The 12,520-nt window shown below is 40.0% G+C and overlaps 1 protein-coding gene across 2 annotated transcripts in view; it reads left to right on the forward strand.

The window, feature by feature from the left end:
• Nucleotides 1-12,520, forward strand: part of FNDC3B (fibronectin type III domain containing 3B) — a 443,125-nt gene that overhangs the window by 363,675 nt on the left and 66,930 nt on the right. For both annotated transcript variants that reach the window (XM_040349376.1, XM_040349377.1), the window contains one exon: nucleotides 678-958. In XM_040349376.1, coding sequence (XP_040205310.1) covers nucleotides 678-958 — 281 coding nt within the window. The remainder of the gene's footprint in view (nucleotides 1-677; nucleotides 959-12,520) is intronic.

A 12,520-nucleotide genomic window follows, 5' to 3' on the forward strand; every position in this document is an offset into this window, starting at 1 on the left:
AGCAGTGAAAAATTGTATTTACAAAAGTGCAGTAAACAGTTCTCTTGTTAGCATATAAGGCACAGATTCACAGTTCATTCACCAAAGATACAGAATTCAGCTCAGTAAACTGGCACTGTAGTTATTATTCCTCTCTAAAGGCACATCAATGGTATACAAGGCAGATTTTGATTACTTGCCATAGGCTGTTGTCCATAAGCAGGTTCCACAGCTGGGCTTTTTTATATGGAAGTTAAGAGAAAATGGTGGACACAATCTCAAGATAACTTGGTACCGATTAGAACAAGAGGCTTCTAAAAGATGGCTGCTGGAGACAATTTAGAGAACAGTTATAGCCTCAACAGGATTTCACAAAACAGCAGGAAAACACAAATACATTCTGAATATAATATGACATTTGTGCATGAGAAAATAAGTATGAAACAATTGTAGTCCCACTTCTCTTCTCAGCCAACAAGACTGTCCTGTCACAGTTAACTGTACATGAGGAGGCTACCTACAAGTTTCTGCAAATGATTGTCTAGTCTGGAACCATACTTTACAACAATGAAACCCAATTTATTGACTTGTTTTTAACCATCGAAAATGCAATTTGTGCACTTGTGAATCTATTTAGGACTAATTAACGTCTGCCCTTTTTGTTGCTTAGTTTAATACTTTAACTTTTTTCCTTGTAGGCTGTAAATTTATCTGGAGCTGGACCATTTAGCGAAACAGTGAGTTGCAGAACGCCAGCTTCCACCCCATGTGCAGTGCCTAACCTGTATGTGACAGAAGGTGCCCATCTAGAATCATGTACAATACGTTCTTCGGTATGCCTACTGCTCAGCTGGGATGAGCCGTGCTGCAATGGATCAGAAATAATTTCTTACCACATAGACTTGGGAGACAATAGCATCTCAGTAGGAAACATAACAAGTTACGTCATTGAGGATCTGCAGCCTGAAGAAACCTACCAGTAAGTAGTTTTTCATTTTTGCAAAGATAAGCACTTGAAAATATCAAGCGCACCAGAAGCACATAACACTGACTACAGATATTATTTATGATGCTCTGAGTAAACGTTTAATGAAAAATGAGTGTGGTTGATAAAGATATCAAACTGGACCATATTGATTTCTCTTCTATTCTAGGTTTGTATGTCTGATAAATATTGCTTAAAATAGAGAACATAAATTTAGAGTTATTCTGTTTTAATAGTGCAGGAGTATTTTTTATTTTTTGTTGCCTTGCAACATTTGTCCACTAGGGGCCCCAGTCTCCTCTGATTTGACATCAGGGAGATAAAAGTTTTATTCAGCTATCTAGAAAATGTAATTTTTTGTTTTATCACCCTATGCCTTTATGTTTATAGTTCCTGCTTTATCTACAATTGTGAATTCTGGATTTATAGTGGATTGCTGGCGTATCATAGCATATTGCAGTACTCATCAAATTCATGCTGTGATCCTCATTTATGTCAGTGACGTTGATTCAGTTACATCTGTTAAATACTGATACCTACTTCCATTATTTGAATTATCAATGTGGATTTTCAGTTGATCTCCTGGCAAAGTTCAGTATACAAAAGCTTATTGTGTGGTATGTTTTTATTAGATCCATCATATATACTGTATAGTGTAGATGTAGTCACATCTGGCCAAGTGATTGCATACAGGGTCGAATAAAAGTGGGATGCTCAGTCCAGAAGCTCTGTAGATTTATCACAATTTAAAGTGGACCTTGAATATATTAAATAGTAAGCAGATCAGATGTTCTATGTTCCCAATTGTTGCTGCCTTCTAGTTGCTGCATACTTGTTCTGGCTTACTGAAAATACTGATGCCAGAAGTGACAAAAAGCAAAACAGGCAACTAGAGTTTACAGGAGGTCAATAATGGCACCCTTCAAATTTTTCCAGTGGAAAACATTCACCAGCCCTTTCCTCTCTGCATGTTACCGATGCAATGCTATGTTAAGAGCTGTATAAACTGTCAGTGCTGTATGAACTGTACATAGCATCAGCTACATACAATGTACGATGCTGTATTCTGGCAGTGGGATGGGAAACCAAATTGAATCAGGCTGAGCGTGGTACAGCCATTCACAGGACGCTGTGTATTTTCTGAACGAATGCAAAACTTCCTCTGGTTAGGATGGAGATTGTAATGTCCACCTGCCAACTATCTGCTTCAGTCAATCAGAGAAAGCCTTATATTCATTCATAGAATACAAAGCTCTCAGTAAATCATAGAATACAAAGCTCTCTGTGAATGGCTGAGCAGCATTCAGCCTGACTTCATTTTGGTTTAGGTAGTGGGACATGAAGTCCATGTACTACTGCCAAAATACAGCAATGTATACTGTACATAGTACATAGTACCATTAAAATAACACACAATAAAAAAAATATGAAAAATAGCATTTACTTAAAGTGGATGTAAGCCCGATTTTTTTTTTTTTTGCTGTCACAATGTAGAGTATAAGATTTCCTATCATCTGTGCCCAGTCTTGCCACAAACAGTTAATCCAGCTCTGAGCAATCCAATTTTATTGTTCAGTGAGATAAAACGGACTTACAGAGAAAAACCTTACATATCTCATGCACTGGCCTGGAGACAGGCATTATTTTTTAATTCCCACCCCCACTTCTTTTCTGAAGTCATGTGGTTACTTTTCTGGATCTTGACTGGATGTTACTGATCATAGCAGAATTCAGTGTAAGTAATACACAGGACAAAATGCATGTTGACAAGGGGAGTGTAGAGGTGGGCGGGGAGTCTACTGACATCACAACTCCATCCACTGAGCTCCAGACAACAGATCCACCCACAGAATCTGCAGTTTTTCAGTTCTAATAACAGACAGAGGGGAGACATTTGACAGGTAAGGATACATGCAGGAGGCATCTATATCCTTATAGATCAGCACTATGGCAGTAGTTTAGAAAGGATGAGAGTGGGTTTACATCCACTTTAACTTCCAGCAGATGACAAGTTAGAGAAATAAAAAACTAAAATTCTGTCTCCGCGAGGGCCAAGCCTGCAGACATCACTGCAGGCACTGAGTTTCGGTGATCTCACTATTCTCTACCCCAGGGAGGGTGTCAACTGGTTAAGTATTGCAAAAAACTGATGACAGCTGTGCAGTAGCAAATTAATGGGAATCAGCTTAAACCCGAAAGAAAAGATTTCTTATATTACATATCCAAATGTAAATAATGGATAGGTCCTGTACAATATTTATGTTATTCTATGGGCACTGTCCCTAAATGTAGCTACGTCGCCGCTAGTCTAGTTTCCCGTCGCAAAGTTAGTCGTCGTTTTAGGTGCCCTAACTTTAGTCAGCAAGTGTATTGCTGTCTAAAGTATGGCCGTCGTTCCCGCGTCGAAATTTAAAAATCAACGTCGTTTGCGTAAGCCGTCCAGGAATACGGAATAACGCTATGCGCGTCGCCGTTCGAAAAAATGACGTCACGGCGCGCAATGCACGACGGGAGTTCGGAAACGGAGCATGCGCGGTAGGTCCGGCGCGGGAGCGCGCCTAATTTAAATGGCACACACCCATTTAAATTGGCCCGCCTTGTGCTGGAGGTCGCGGGCGTAGGTTTTCATCACAAGTGCTTGGTGAATCAGGCACTTGCGATGAAAAATTGCGGCGGTGTAACGTATCTACGATACGTTACGCCGCCGCTCTCCTATGTGAATCTGGCCTATTGTTTTACTATGGATAAGTTATCTGGAGTTTTTTTTTTTTTTTTATATACCAGTGAAATTCACTTTTTTATAAGCAAATATTTTTACTGAATGAAATTAATTAATTCAGTGTATATTGTTATGATTAGCTTTTATTGGCCACAGCTAATCACATTTTACAGATGGGCTGTGATTGGCCCTGTCTGTACCATGTGATCACTGTAACCAATCACAGCTAGCAACACAATTGTACACAATGAATGGCATGAATAAAAGCCATTCATTGTTTACAATTGTCACATGATCTGCTGTGGTTGGTCACAGTGATCACATGGCACCGACAGTGAGCCAGAAAACTGATCAGCCGTTGGCTGTGTCCAGTGGACACATCCGGTGATAGATCATGCCACAGTGGGGCATGCACAAGGCAAGTTCTGGGAGGACGTCATATGACGTCCACTGGAAAAGACAACGGTCTGTGGTTAAAATCTCATATATCTAACCCCCGTAAATAACTGGATTATGGCTTCTGTCTTTTGTATTTATTATATTGCAGCTTACCAATTCTTAGATGTGATGGCTGCATTCGTTTTAGGCTCTTTTTCCTTTATTTTTACCTGGTGATCCAGTCAATGTGTCTGCATTTTTCAACACAAAAGGCTCTGAGCCTTTGAGTGTTGAGACAAACCATTTACCACTGACAGGGGTTCTTATGGTCAGCTTTTATTTATTCATGTAAAATGATTATCTCATTCATATTCAAATCTGCTAGTACAACTGTTCACATTGGTGCGATTTGGAATGCAATTTGACAATGGTACTGTCCTATTTGGTGCGACACCGCATTTGTGAACCAGGGCTAAGTGTTTCTTAAAGCCAGGCGGTTGGAATGTTAAATAAAAATTGTTTTGAGGCATGTCTGTAATTTATTAAAAAAAAATTCTACACAATTAAACAATTGAATGAACAGGGGTTGTAGTTGTAGCCTGTAAAATGAACCTGCAGGGATATAAATATTGTAAATGCCATTGCTGAGACAAGCAGAGATCAGCTGAAGTTTGAAAGTGGTTGACCTGTCAGTTGCCTGATTTTACATGTTATCTCCAGTCATTTAAAGTGGAACTTCGCATTTGCTACAGTGTTTTGTTGTAGTGTTAGATCAATTGGAGCAAAGATAAAAATAAAACAGGTTTATATTGCTCTCCCCACTGTGGAGAGTAACACTTTCTATGTGTCCTTGTGATAATTGTCACTGTGACACAACATTAAAGGAAATTCATTTTAAACTTTTCACCAAAACAGGAGGTAAGGGGGAAATCTAAAGTTTTAGGTTTTTAAGAAGTAAGGGCCAGATTCACATAGAACTGCGGCGGCGTAACGTATCGTAGATACGTTACACCGCCGCAAGTTTTCATCGCAAGTGCCTGATTCACAAAGCACTTGCAATGAAAACTACGCCGGCGGCCTCCGGCGCAAGGCGGGCCAATTCAAATGGGCGTGTCCCATTTAAATTAGGCGCGCACCCGCGCCGGACCTACTGCACATGCTCCGTTTCCTAACTCCCGCCGCACTTTGCGCGCCGTGACGGAATTTTTTCGAACGGCGACGCGCGTAGCGTACTTCCGTATTCCCGGACGTGTTACGCAAACGACGTTAAATTTAAAATTTCGACGCGGGAACGACGGCCATACTTTAGACAGCAATACGATTGCTGACTAAAGTTAGGGCAGGTCAAACGACGACTAACTTTGCGACGGGAAACTAGACTAGAAGCGACGTAGCGAACGCGAAAATCTGTCGGGGATCCGCCGTAACTGCTAATTTGCATACCCGACGCTGGTTTACGACGCAAACTCCACCCAGCGGCGGCCGCGGTATTGCATCCTAAGATCCGACAGTGTAAAACAATTACACCTGTCGGATCTTATGGATATCTATGCGTAACTGATTCTATGAATCAGTCGCATAGATAGAAACAGAGATACGACGGCGTATCAGTAGAAACACCGTCGTATCTCTTTGGTGAATCTGGCCCTATATTCCCCTTACTGCAGGCTAAACCACAGCACACCAGTGTGAACACAGCCTATGTTAAAATATAAGCTCACCTTTGGGAATAGGTTACATGTTCTACCCATTATTAGGGGGGAACATGTAACATATTCCCACTAATGCAGCGATCCGCCGATCCCCTCTCTCCCTGTGACTGCAGTATGGGGAGAAGTTCCTTGTACTAGCTGTCCTTTAAGCCCAGCCGTGGGGTCACGGGCGCACGCCCGCTGCATGCTCTCGCGCCCCGGTCCGAAGCTCTGTGACCGTGACTGTGGGACTCGCGGACCCGATCGCCGCCGCTGTAGTCCCGCGATCGGTCCCCGGAGCTGAAGAACGGGGAGAGCCGTGTGTAAACATGGCTTCCCAGTTCTTCACTGTGGTGGCGTCATCGATCGTGTGATCCCTTTTATAGGGGGACACAATCGATGACGTCACACCTACAGCCACACCCCCCTACAGTTGTAAACACACTTGAGGTCACACATAACCCCATCAGCGCCCCCTGTGGTTAACTCCCAAACTGCAATTGTCATTTTCACAATAAACAATGCATTTTAAATGCATTTTTTGCTGTGAAAATGACAATGGTCCCAAAAATGAGTCCAAATTTTCCGAAGTGTCCACCATAATGTCGCAGTCACGTAAAAAATCGCTCATCGCCGCCATTAGTAGTAAAAAAAAAAATTCATAAAAATGCAATAAAACTATCCCCTATTTTGTAAACGCTATAAATGTTGCACAAACCAACCGATAAACGCTTATTGCGATTTTTTTTACCAAAAATAGGTAGAAGAATACGTATTGACCTAAACTGAGGGAAAAAATGTTTTTTATATATTTTTGGGGGATATTTATTATAGCAAAAATTGTTGCTCTATTTTTGTTTATAGCGCAAAAAATAAAAAAACGCAGAGGTGATCAAATACCACCAAAAGAAAGCTCTATTTGTGGGGAAAAAAGGATGCCAATTTTGTTTGGGAGCCACGTCGCACGACAACGCAATTGTCAGTTAAAGCGACGCAGTGCCGAATCGCAAAAAGGGGCAAGGTCCTTTAGCTGCATTTTGGTCCGGGTCTTAAGTGGTTAAAAGAGCGTGGATGTGCAGGGCTCTGCCCACATGATGATATGTGGTTGCATTTTTTTTTTACAGCTTTGCACTATTTATAGAAAAAAGAAAGCCGACGATTGCATTAAAAAGCTGACAAGATTTCTTTAGCCAATGATAAAAATTCTGCCCCCCAGCACTGCCCATCATTGAAAAATCTGACCCCTTCTTCTAAATAGCCACCCCTCACCTACATGAGCGTGCCTCGGCCACGCGAGACAACTGATCGTAAACTCAGCTGTTCTGCGGCTCCGTGCGGCGCATGCGCAGTTACACCCGGGCCATATTCGATAGGGGGGCACTTCTCGACAGAACACCAGCACCTACATTCAAAAGCTAAAAATGGCAATTAGTGCCAGCAAGTGAGGGAGCCTGTCTGTATAGACTGTTCCCTCACTGTGTATACTGCTATACCCCCCCACAGTGACTGGTGTCCCCCAACAACCAAAGCAAAAACGGATGAAAAACTGACTATTTGTCAGTTTACAACCGTTTTTTGTCTCATCCATTCTTTTTACTGATGAAAAATAGGGCTTTCATCCGTTCAAAAAAAAACAAAAAACGGTTATTGATGGAAGTGGATAAAAACGGATGAAGATAGATGACCACTAGTTGTCATTCGTTTTTCCATTGGAGTGCATTGATGTCTGTTTTTTTTCATTCGTCAACGGATGGATGAAAAATGGACAAACGATGCGTATGTGTGAAAGGGGCCTCAGGGACAGTATTTAATAGCTGCACAGCATTTTTTAACCCTATAGGGCTCCTTAAATGTATTTTTATTGAAAAGGTGAACTTAGCTTTTAACACAACTGGCATGAAAAAAAGTCTCTGAAGTTAATGTTACATTGTAATTTCATCTGTATTCTCACTTATCAGATGGGATAGTGAAGGAAAAGATTTCACCTCCTTATACACAGTTCTGTTACTCCTCATGCACCTTCACATTGGCAAAAACCTACCTCATTTGGATCCATGTGTTCCATTCTTAATTTAACCCTATGGAAACTCCAGCATGAAGTAGGATACCACATTAATTGTCATAAGACTTATTCAAGGTAAAACTAGGATATTAAGGGAGACCTCAAAGGTGGGGAACTCTAGACTTAATACTGGTAACCATAGTTTGCCGGATGTTTTTAACATCTTGTGCACTTGCATCAAAGTAGCAAACCACTGCCTGAGGATTCCTGTCCTAGTTGTAGGAAACAATTCTCCAACAAAATGATTAATGGGTTATTAAGGCCATTTTCATTAAAATAACAAATATGTAATAATTCCCTGCTCAGCACAATGGTTTTCTACATAGTGGTTCTGAACCTCCTATTCTCACGTTCCCTGGCACGGTCCACTTCTCCTTCGGCGTCAGCCCCCATAGATAGAAAGCACTTGCTATGGGGGCAGACATAAGGGCTCGCTCCTGATCTGGGCTCTGTGTGTCTATAGACACACATACTGCAGCTTGGCCTTAACCCCTGCTCCTTCCTTACTAGATTTGATTGATAGCTGCAGGAGCCAATGACTCCTGCTGCTGCCTCCATTGTCAGTGAGGAGAGAGAGAAAGCAGCGATGCTGCTCTTGAGCAAAGCGCTCTCATCAAGAGAGATCTCAGGTAAGTGTTTAGGGGGGCTGGGGAAAGGGGGGCTAAGAACCAGAAAATGCATTAAGCTATAAGACCTTAGCCTTTACAACCACTTAAACTGGAAAAGTATGTTTTATTGGAAAATGTTTGCAGTGTTCATTATTTACTAATAATGAGCTAAAATCAATTCTTGTTCCCAGTGACTATTAGACGAACAGAGTAACCTATACTGACAAGAACAAATTCAGGGGAGCTCAGTTAAGTGATGATTTCTAATCGGCTGTAGTAAGTTCTTAATCTTGACACTTACATGACGTATATATGAATACATATTAAATGGAATCTTAAAGCTCTCATTAATTCTTTTACATAGACCTATATGTACCTTTTGGAACAACCGTTTCTAGTACTGTATAGATATATATTTTGTGAACACAGTGTAGTGAATGACATCTGCAATGGGCAGTATACAGTATACTTGTAGCTGACATCATATATTGGTATGCTTGCTGTTGGTTGCTGGTTGTTACCTGGAGCAGCTTGTCTATGTGCCTTGTACACATTAGTAGACTGCACACAAAAGGATAAAAGTGGTCCAACATCTTTCTCCTATTCCAGGTGATAAAATACCAGACAAGTTAGTTGTAGTATTTTTTAACTGTGTGAGATAATAGAATATTGATCACTTAATTGGCTTGAAAAGCACAACTATATGCAGGGGCATTTTAAATTTTATCCACTTTCGTATTCCATATTCAAGAAATCGAATCATAACAAAGAAGCTTAGCAATCTGCAATCTCTATTTTATTTGACCTCATTTGCTGTCAGATGTAATTCTTAATAAGGGTCCAGATTAAATTAAAAAGCTTATGCCTGGGAGTCTGATTGTCTCCAGAATGAATGAAAAACCCTCTTTATTATTACCATAACGACTGCTGCCTTGATCACAAGACAATATAGGGAGATTACTATCGGGTTGAACAAGTATATGTCTGCTGCAATGTTGAATGATATGCCCCTTTCGGGCGTGAGCTCTACAGTATATTAAATCTCGGGCTCTGATATGTATGTGTATAGGCGCATTCAGTGAACTGAACCGTGACAACACAACATTTCGACTTAATTTCCTTGTTTTTGAATTATGTACACTCGATTACAGTATAGCTCCATGTTTGTAAATTCTGTATTGCCATAAAATATAGCTACAGTGGAGTTCAGGTTTAGAAGCCAGGCCTACTAGGCTTTAACGATTGAGATTTATTTGTCATAATGTAACTCCACCTTTCAATTCAAATTATTATTGCAAAGTGGGATAATTTTTATTTTATTATTATAATTTTTTACTCTTAATTACTCAGGTCAATTAAGGATCCATTGTACCCATTTTTAATTTACCCAGTTTTAATAGTACACATTATTTTTATTTTTTTAATACTAGGTAGTTGTGTTTAAGCCTAATCTGTTTGCAGCTTTAACTGTAACTGGTCATAGACTAACATGTATACAAAAAATGAATAATACCACTAAAGGATTTTCCCTGGTAAAGAATATATTTATTGAGAAAAGTAAAGCGGTCACAATTGCTTACCTTCTGCCTGGCCGCCTCTGTATGTTTAATTTTTTTTGATGGGGTAACCTGATTATTCATTAGATAATGGAAAGATTAAAATGCTGCATTATTCAGGATGCAATTTGTATTGCTTTATCGTCATAGGTATATATCTATCCTCCAATTATGCATATTTTCCTTGTATGCGAGTGCAGTTTCAATGCAGTTGAATATTATTTAGAGCAGTCATCTGAATTGCCCTGTCAATTCAAAATGTCTAAAGCCTCATACACACGATCGGACTTCCATCGGACAAATCCGTGGATTTTTGTCTGAAGACGGCAGAACATTTTCAGCCAACATACACCAAACAACGTGTTTTTTCAGCTTTTTGCCGCCACCCTTTGGGCAACTTCTGCTATTGTTTTATGAAGTTTAGCATGCGTGTTTGGATTTTAGTCTGACTAATTTATGTGCATACGATCGGATAATTTGTTGTTAGACAATTTGAGAGCATGCACAGCCAACATTTGTTGTTCGATGGAGCATACAGATGATCGGATTATGTGACAAAACACGTCCATCGGACAATTGTTGTCGGAATATCAGACCGTGTGTATAGGCCTTAAATAGCATAGGGTAAACTTTCACAAGTTTTATGGTTCTTTTTTGCTTGGGAGAGACAGTAATATTTTTTACATAATTGTTGTTGTTGCCTTAATGACACTAGGTATTATGTATTCTGTTTATTTTTATTGGCTAATTGTGTTTATTTTAATTTTGGATTTTCTTAAATTTTTGTTATAGCCACATTAAGTTGCTATATTCCCCATCACAATTCCGGGGTCGTGCTCCTTGTCCAATTTTGTTGGGAGATGTGTTGTATATTTTTGTAATGTGGCCTCTTATAGGGTTAGAGACTTTAAATGGTTATTTTACTAAATATGTTTTTTGACCAATAGGTGGCTCTGTTAAGGGGGTCTGAAGATTTAATCTGGTGTAATTTCAAATCAAGGCTTGGTGTTATGTCTAATAAGCCAGGCATAGAAAAAAAATAGGCTGTTTGAGTACAGCCCAATTTGGTGGCCGTTTCAAAGTGAGACTTGGTTTGTCAGGCATAGAGAGACAATGTATAGTGTGGTGATCTAACATGGCATCTGTGCCTGGGAAGTTGTCATCTATTACGAAACGCTTTGGGTGGAGACTTTTATGATGTCATCTCCTTTACCCAAAGTGACTCTGGAAGTGGTGTTTTCTTACTGGAATTAGTTGCTTTATACAGCACTGTTTTGTTTGCATTATTTTTAAGTGCGATTTTAGTGTTCTTAATAATCTTAGTCAGTTTTCACACCATGTGGTGCTACTAATTTCCTTTCTGATTCCACATACTTGCATGCATAAAGTAACAGCCAAAATGGACTCTGGGAGTCCTCTGGGACTCTGGGAGCCCTCTCTTCTGAGAAACTGAACTGGCAGAGAATGGTTGGAGACCTGGCTTGATAACGTGCATTATAATACTGCGCTTTAAATTAAGTCTCTATAATTTGAGAGTCATGCATATCTGGTAAGCATCTCTGTGTGCTCTTGGTGGAGGAGGCGATTGTGATGTGGGATGCACATAAGGAAGATGGGATTGAAACACTGAGAACCTTTTTTATGTGCTTTTTTATGGGGATTTTTGAACTTATTTTTTTATGCTGATTTGTATTTATTTTATTTAGTAGATATGTGCACTGTTTTCTCTGTGAAGCACAGCACATTGGTTATACAGTCGTATACAAAAGTTTAGGAACTCCTGACAATTTCCAAGATTGTCATTTATAAATATTTGGGTGTTTGGATCAGCAATTTCATTTTTTTCTATCAAATAACTGAAGGATATAGTAATATTTCAGTAGTGAAATGTGGTTTATTGGATTAACAGAAAATGTACATCAAAACAAAATTAGACAGGTGCATAAATTTGGGCATCCCAACAGAAAAATCACATCAATATTTAGTAGATCCTCCTTTAGCAGAAATAACAGCCTCTAGACACTTCCTATAGCCTGTAATGAGTGTCTGGATTCTGGATGAATGTATTTTGGACCATTCCTCCTTACAAAACATCTCCAGTTCAGTTAGGTTTGATGGTTGCCGAGCATGGACAGCCCGCTTCAAGTCACCCCACAGATGTTCAATGATATTCAGGTCTGGGGACTGGGATGTCCATTCCAGAACATTGTACTTGTTCCTCTGCATAAATGCCCGAGTAGATTTTGAGCCGTGTTTTGGGTCGTTGTCTTGTTGAAATATCCAGCCCCGCTGTAACTTCAACTTTGTGACTAATTCCTCAACATTATTCTCAAAAATCTGCTGATATTGAATGATCCATGGGACCCTCAACTTTAACCAGATTCTCAGTACCGGCACTGGACACACAGCCCCACAGCATGATGGAACCTCCACCAAATTTTACTGTTGGTATCCAGTGTTTTTATTGGAATGTGGTGTTCTTTTGCCGCCATGCAGAACGTCCCTTGTTATGACCAAATAACTCAATCTTTGTTTCATCAGT

Source organism: Rana temporaria, chromosome 4 (assembly GCF_905171775.1).
Source record: "Rana temporaria chromosome 4, aRanTem1.1, whole genome shotgun sequence".
NCBI lineage: Eukaryota > Metazoa > Chordata > Amphibia > Anura > Ranidae > Rana > Rana temporaria.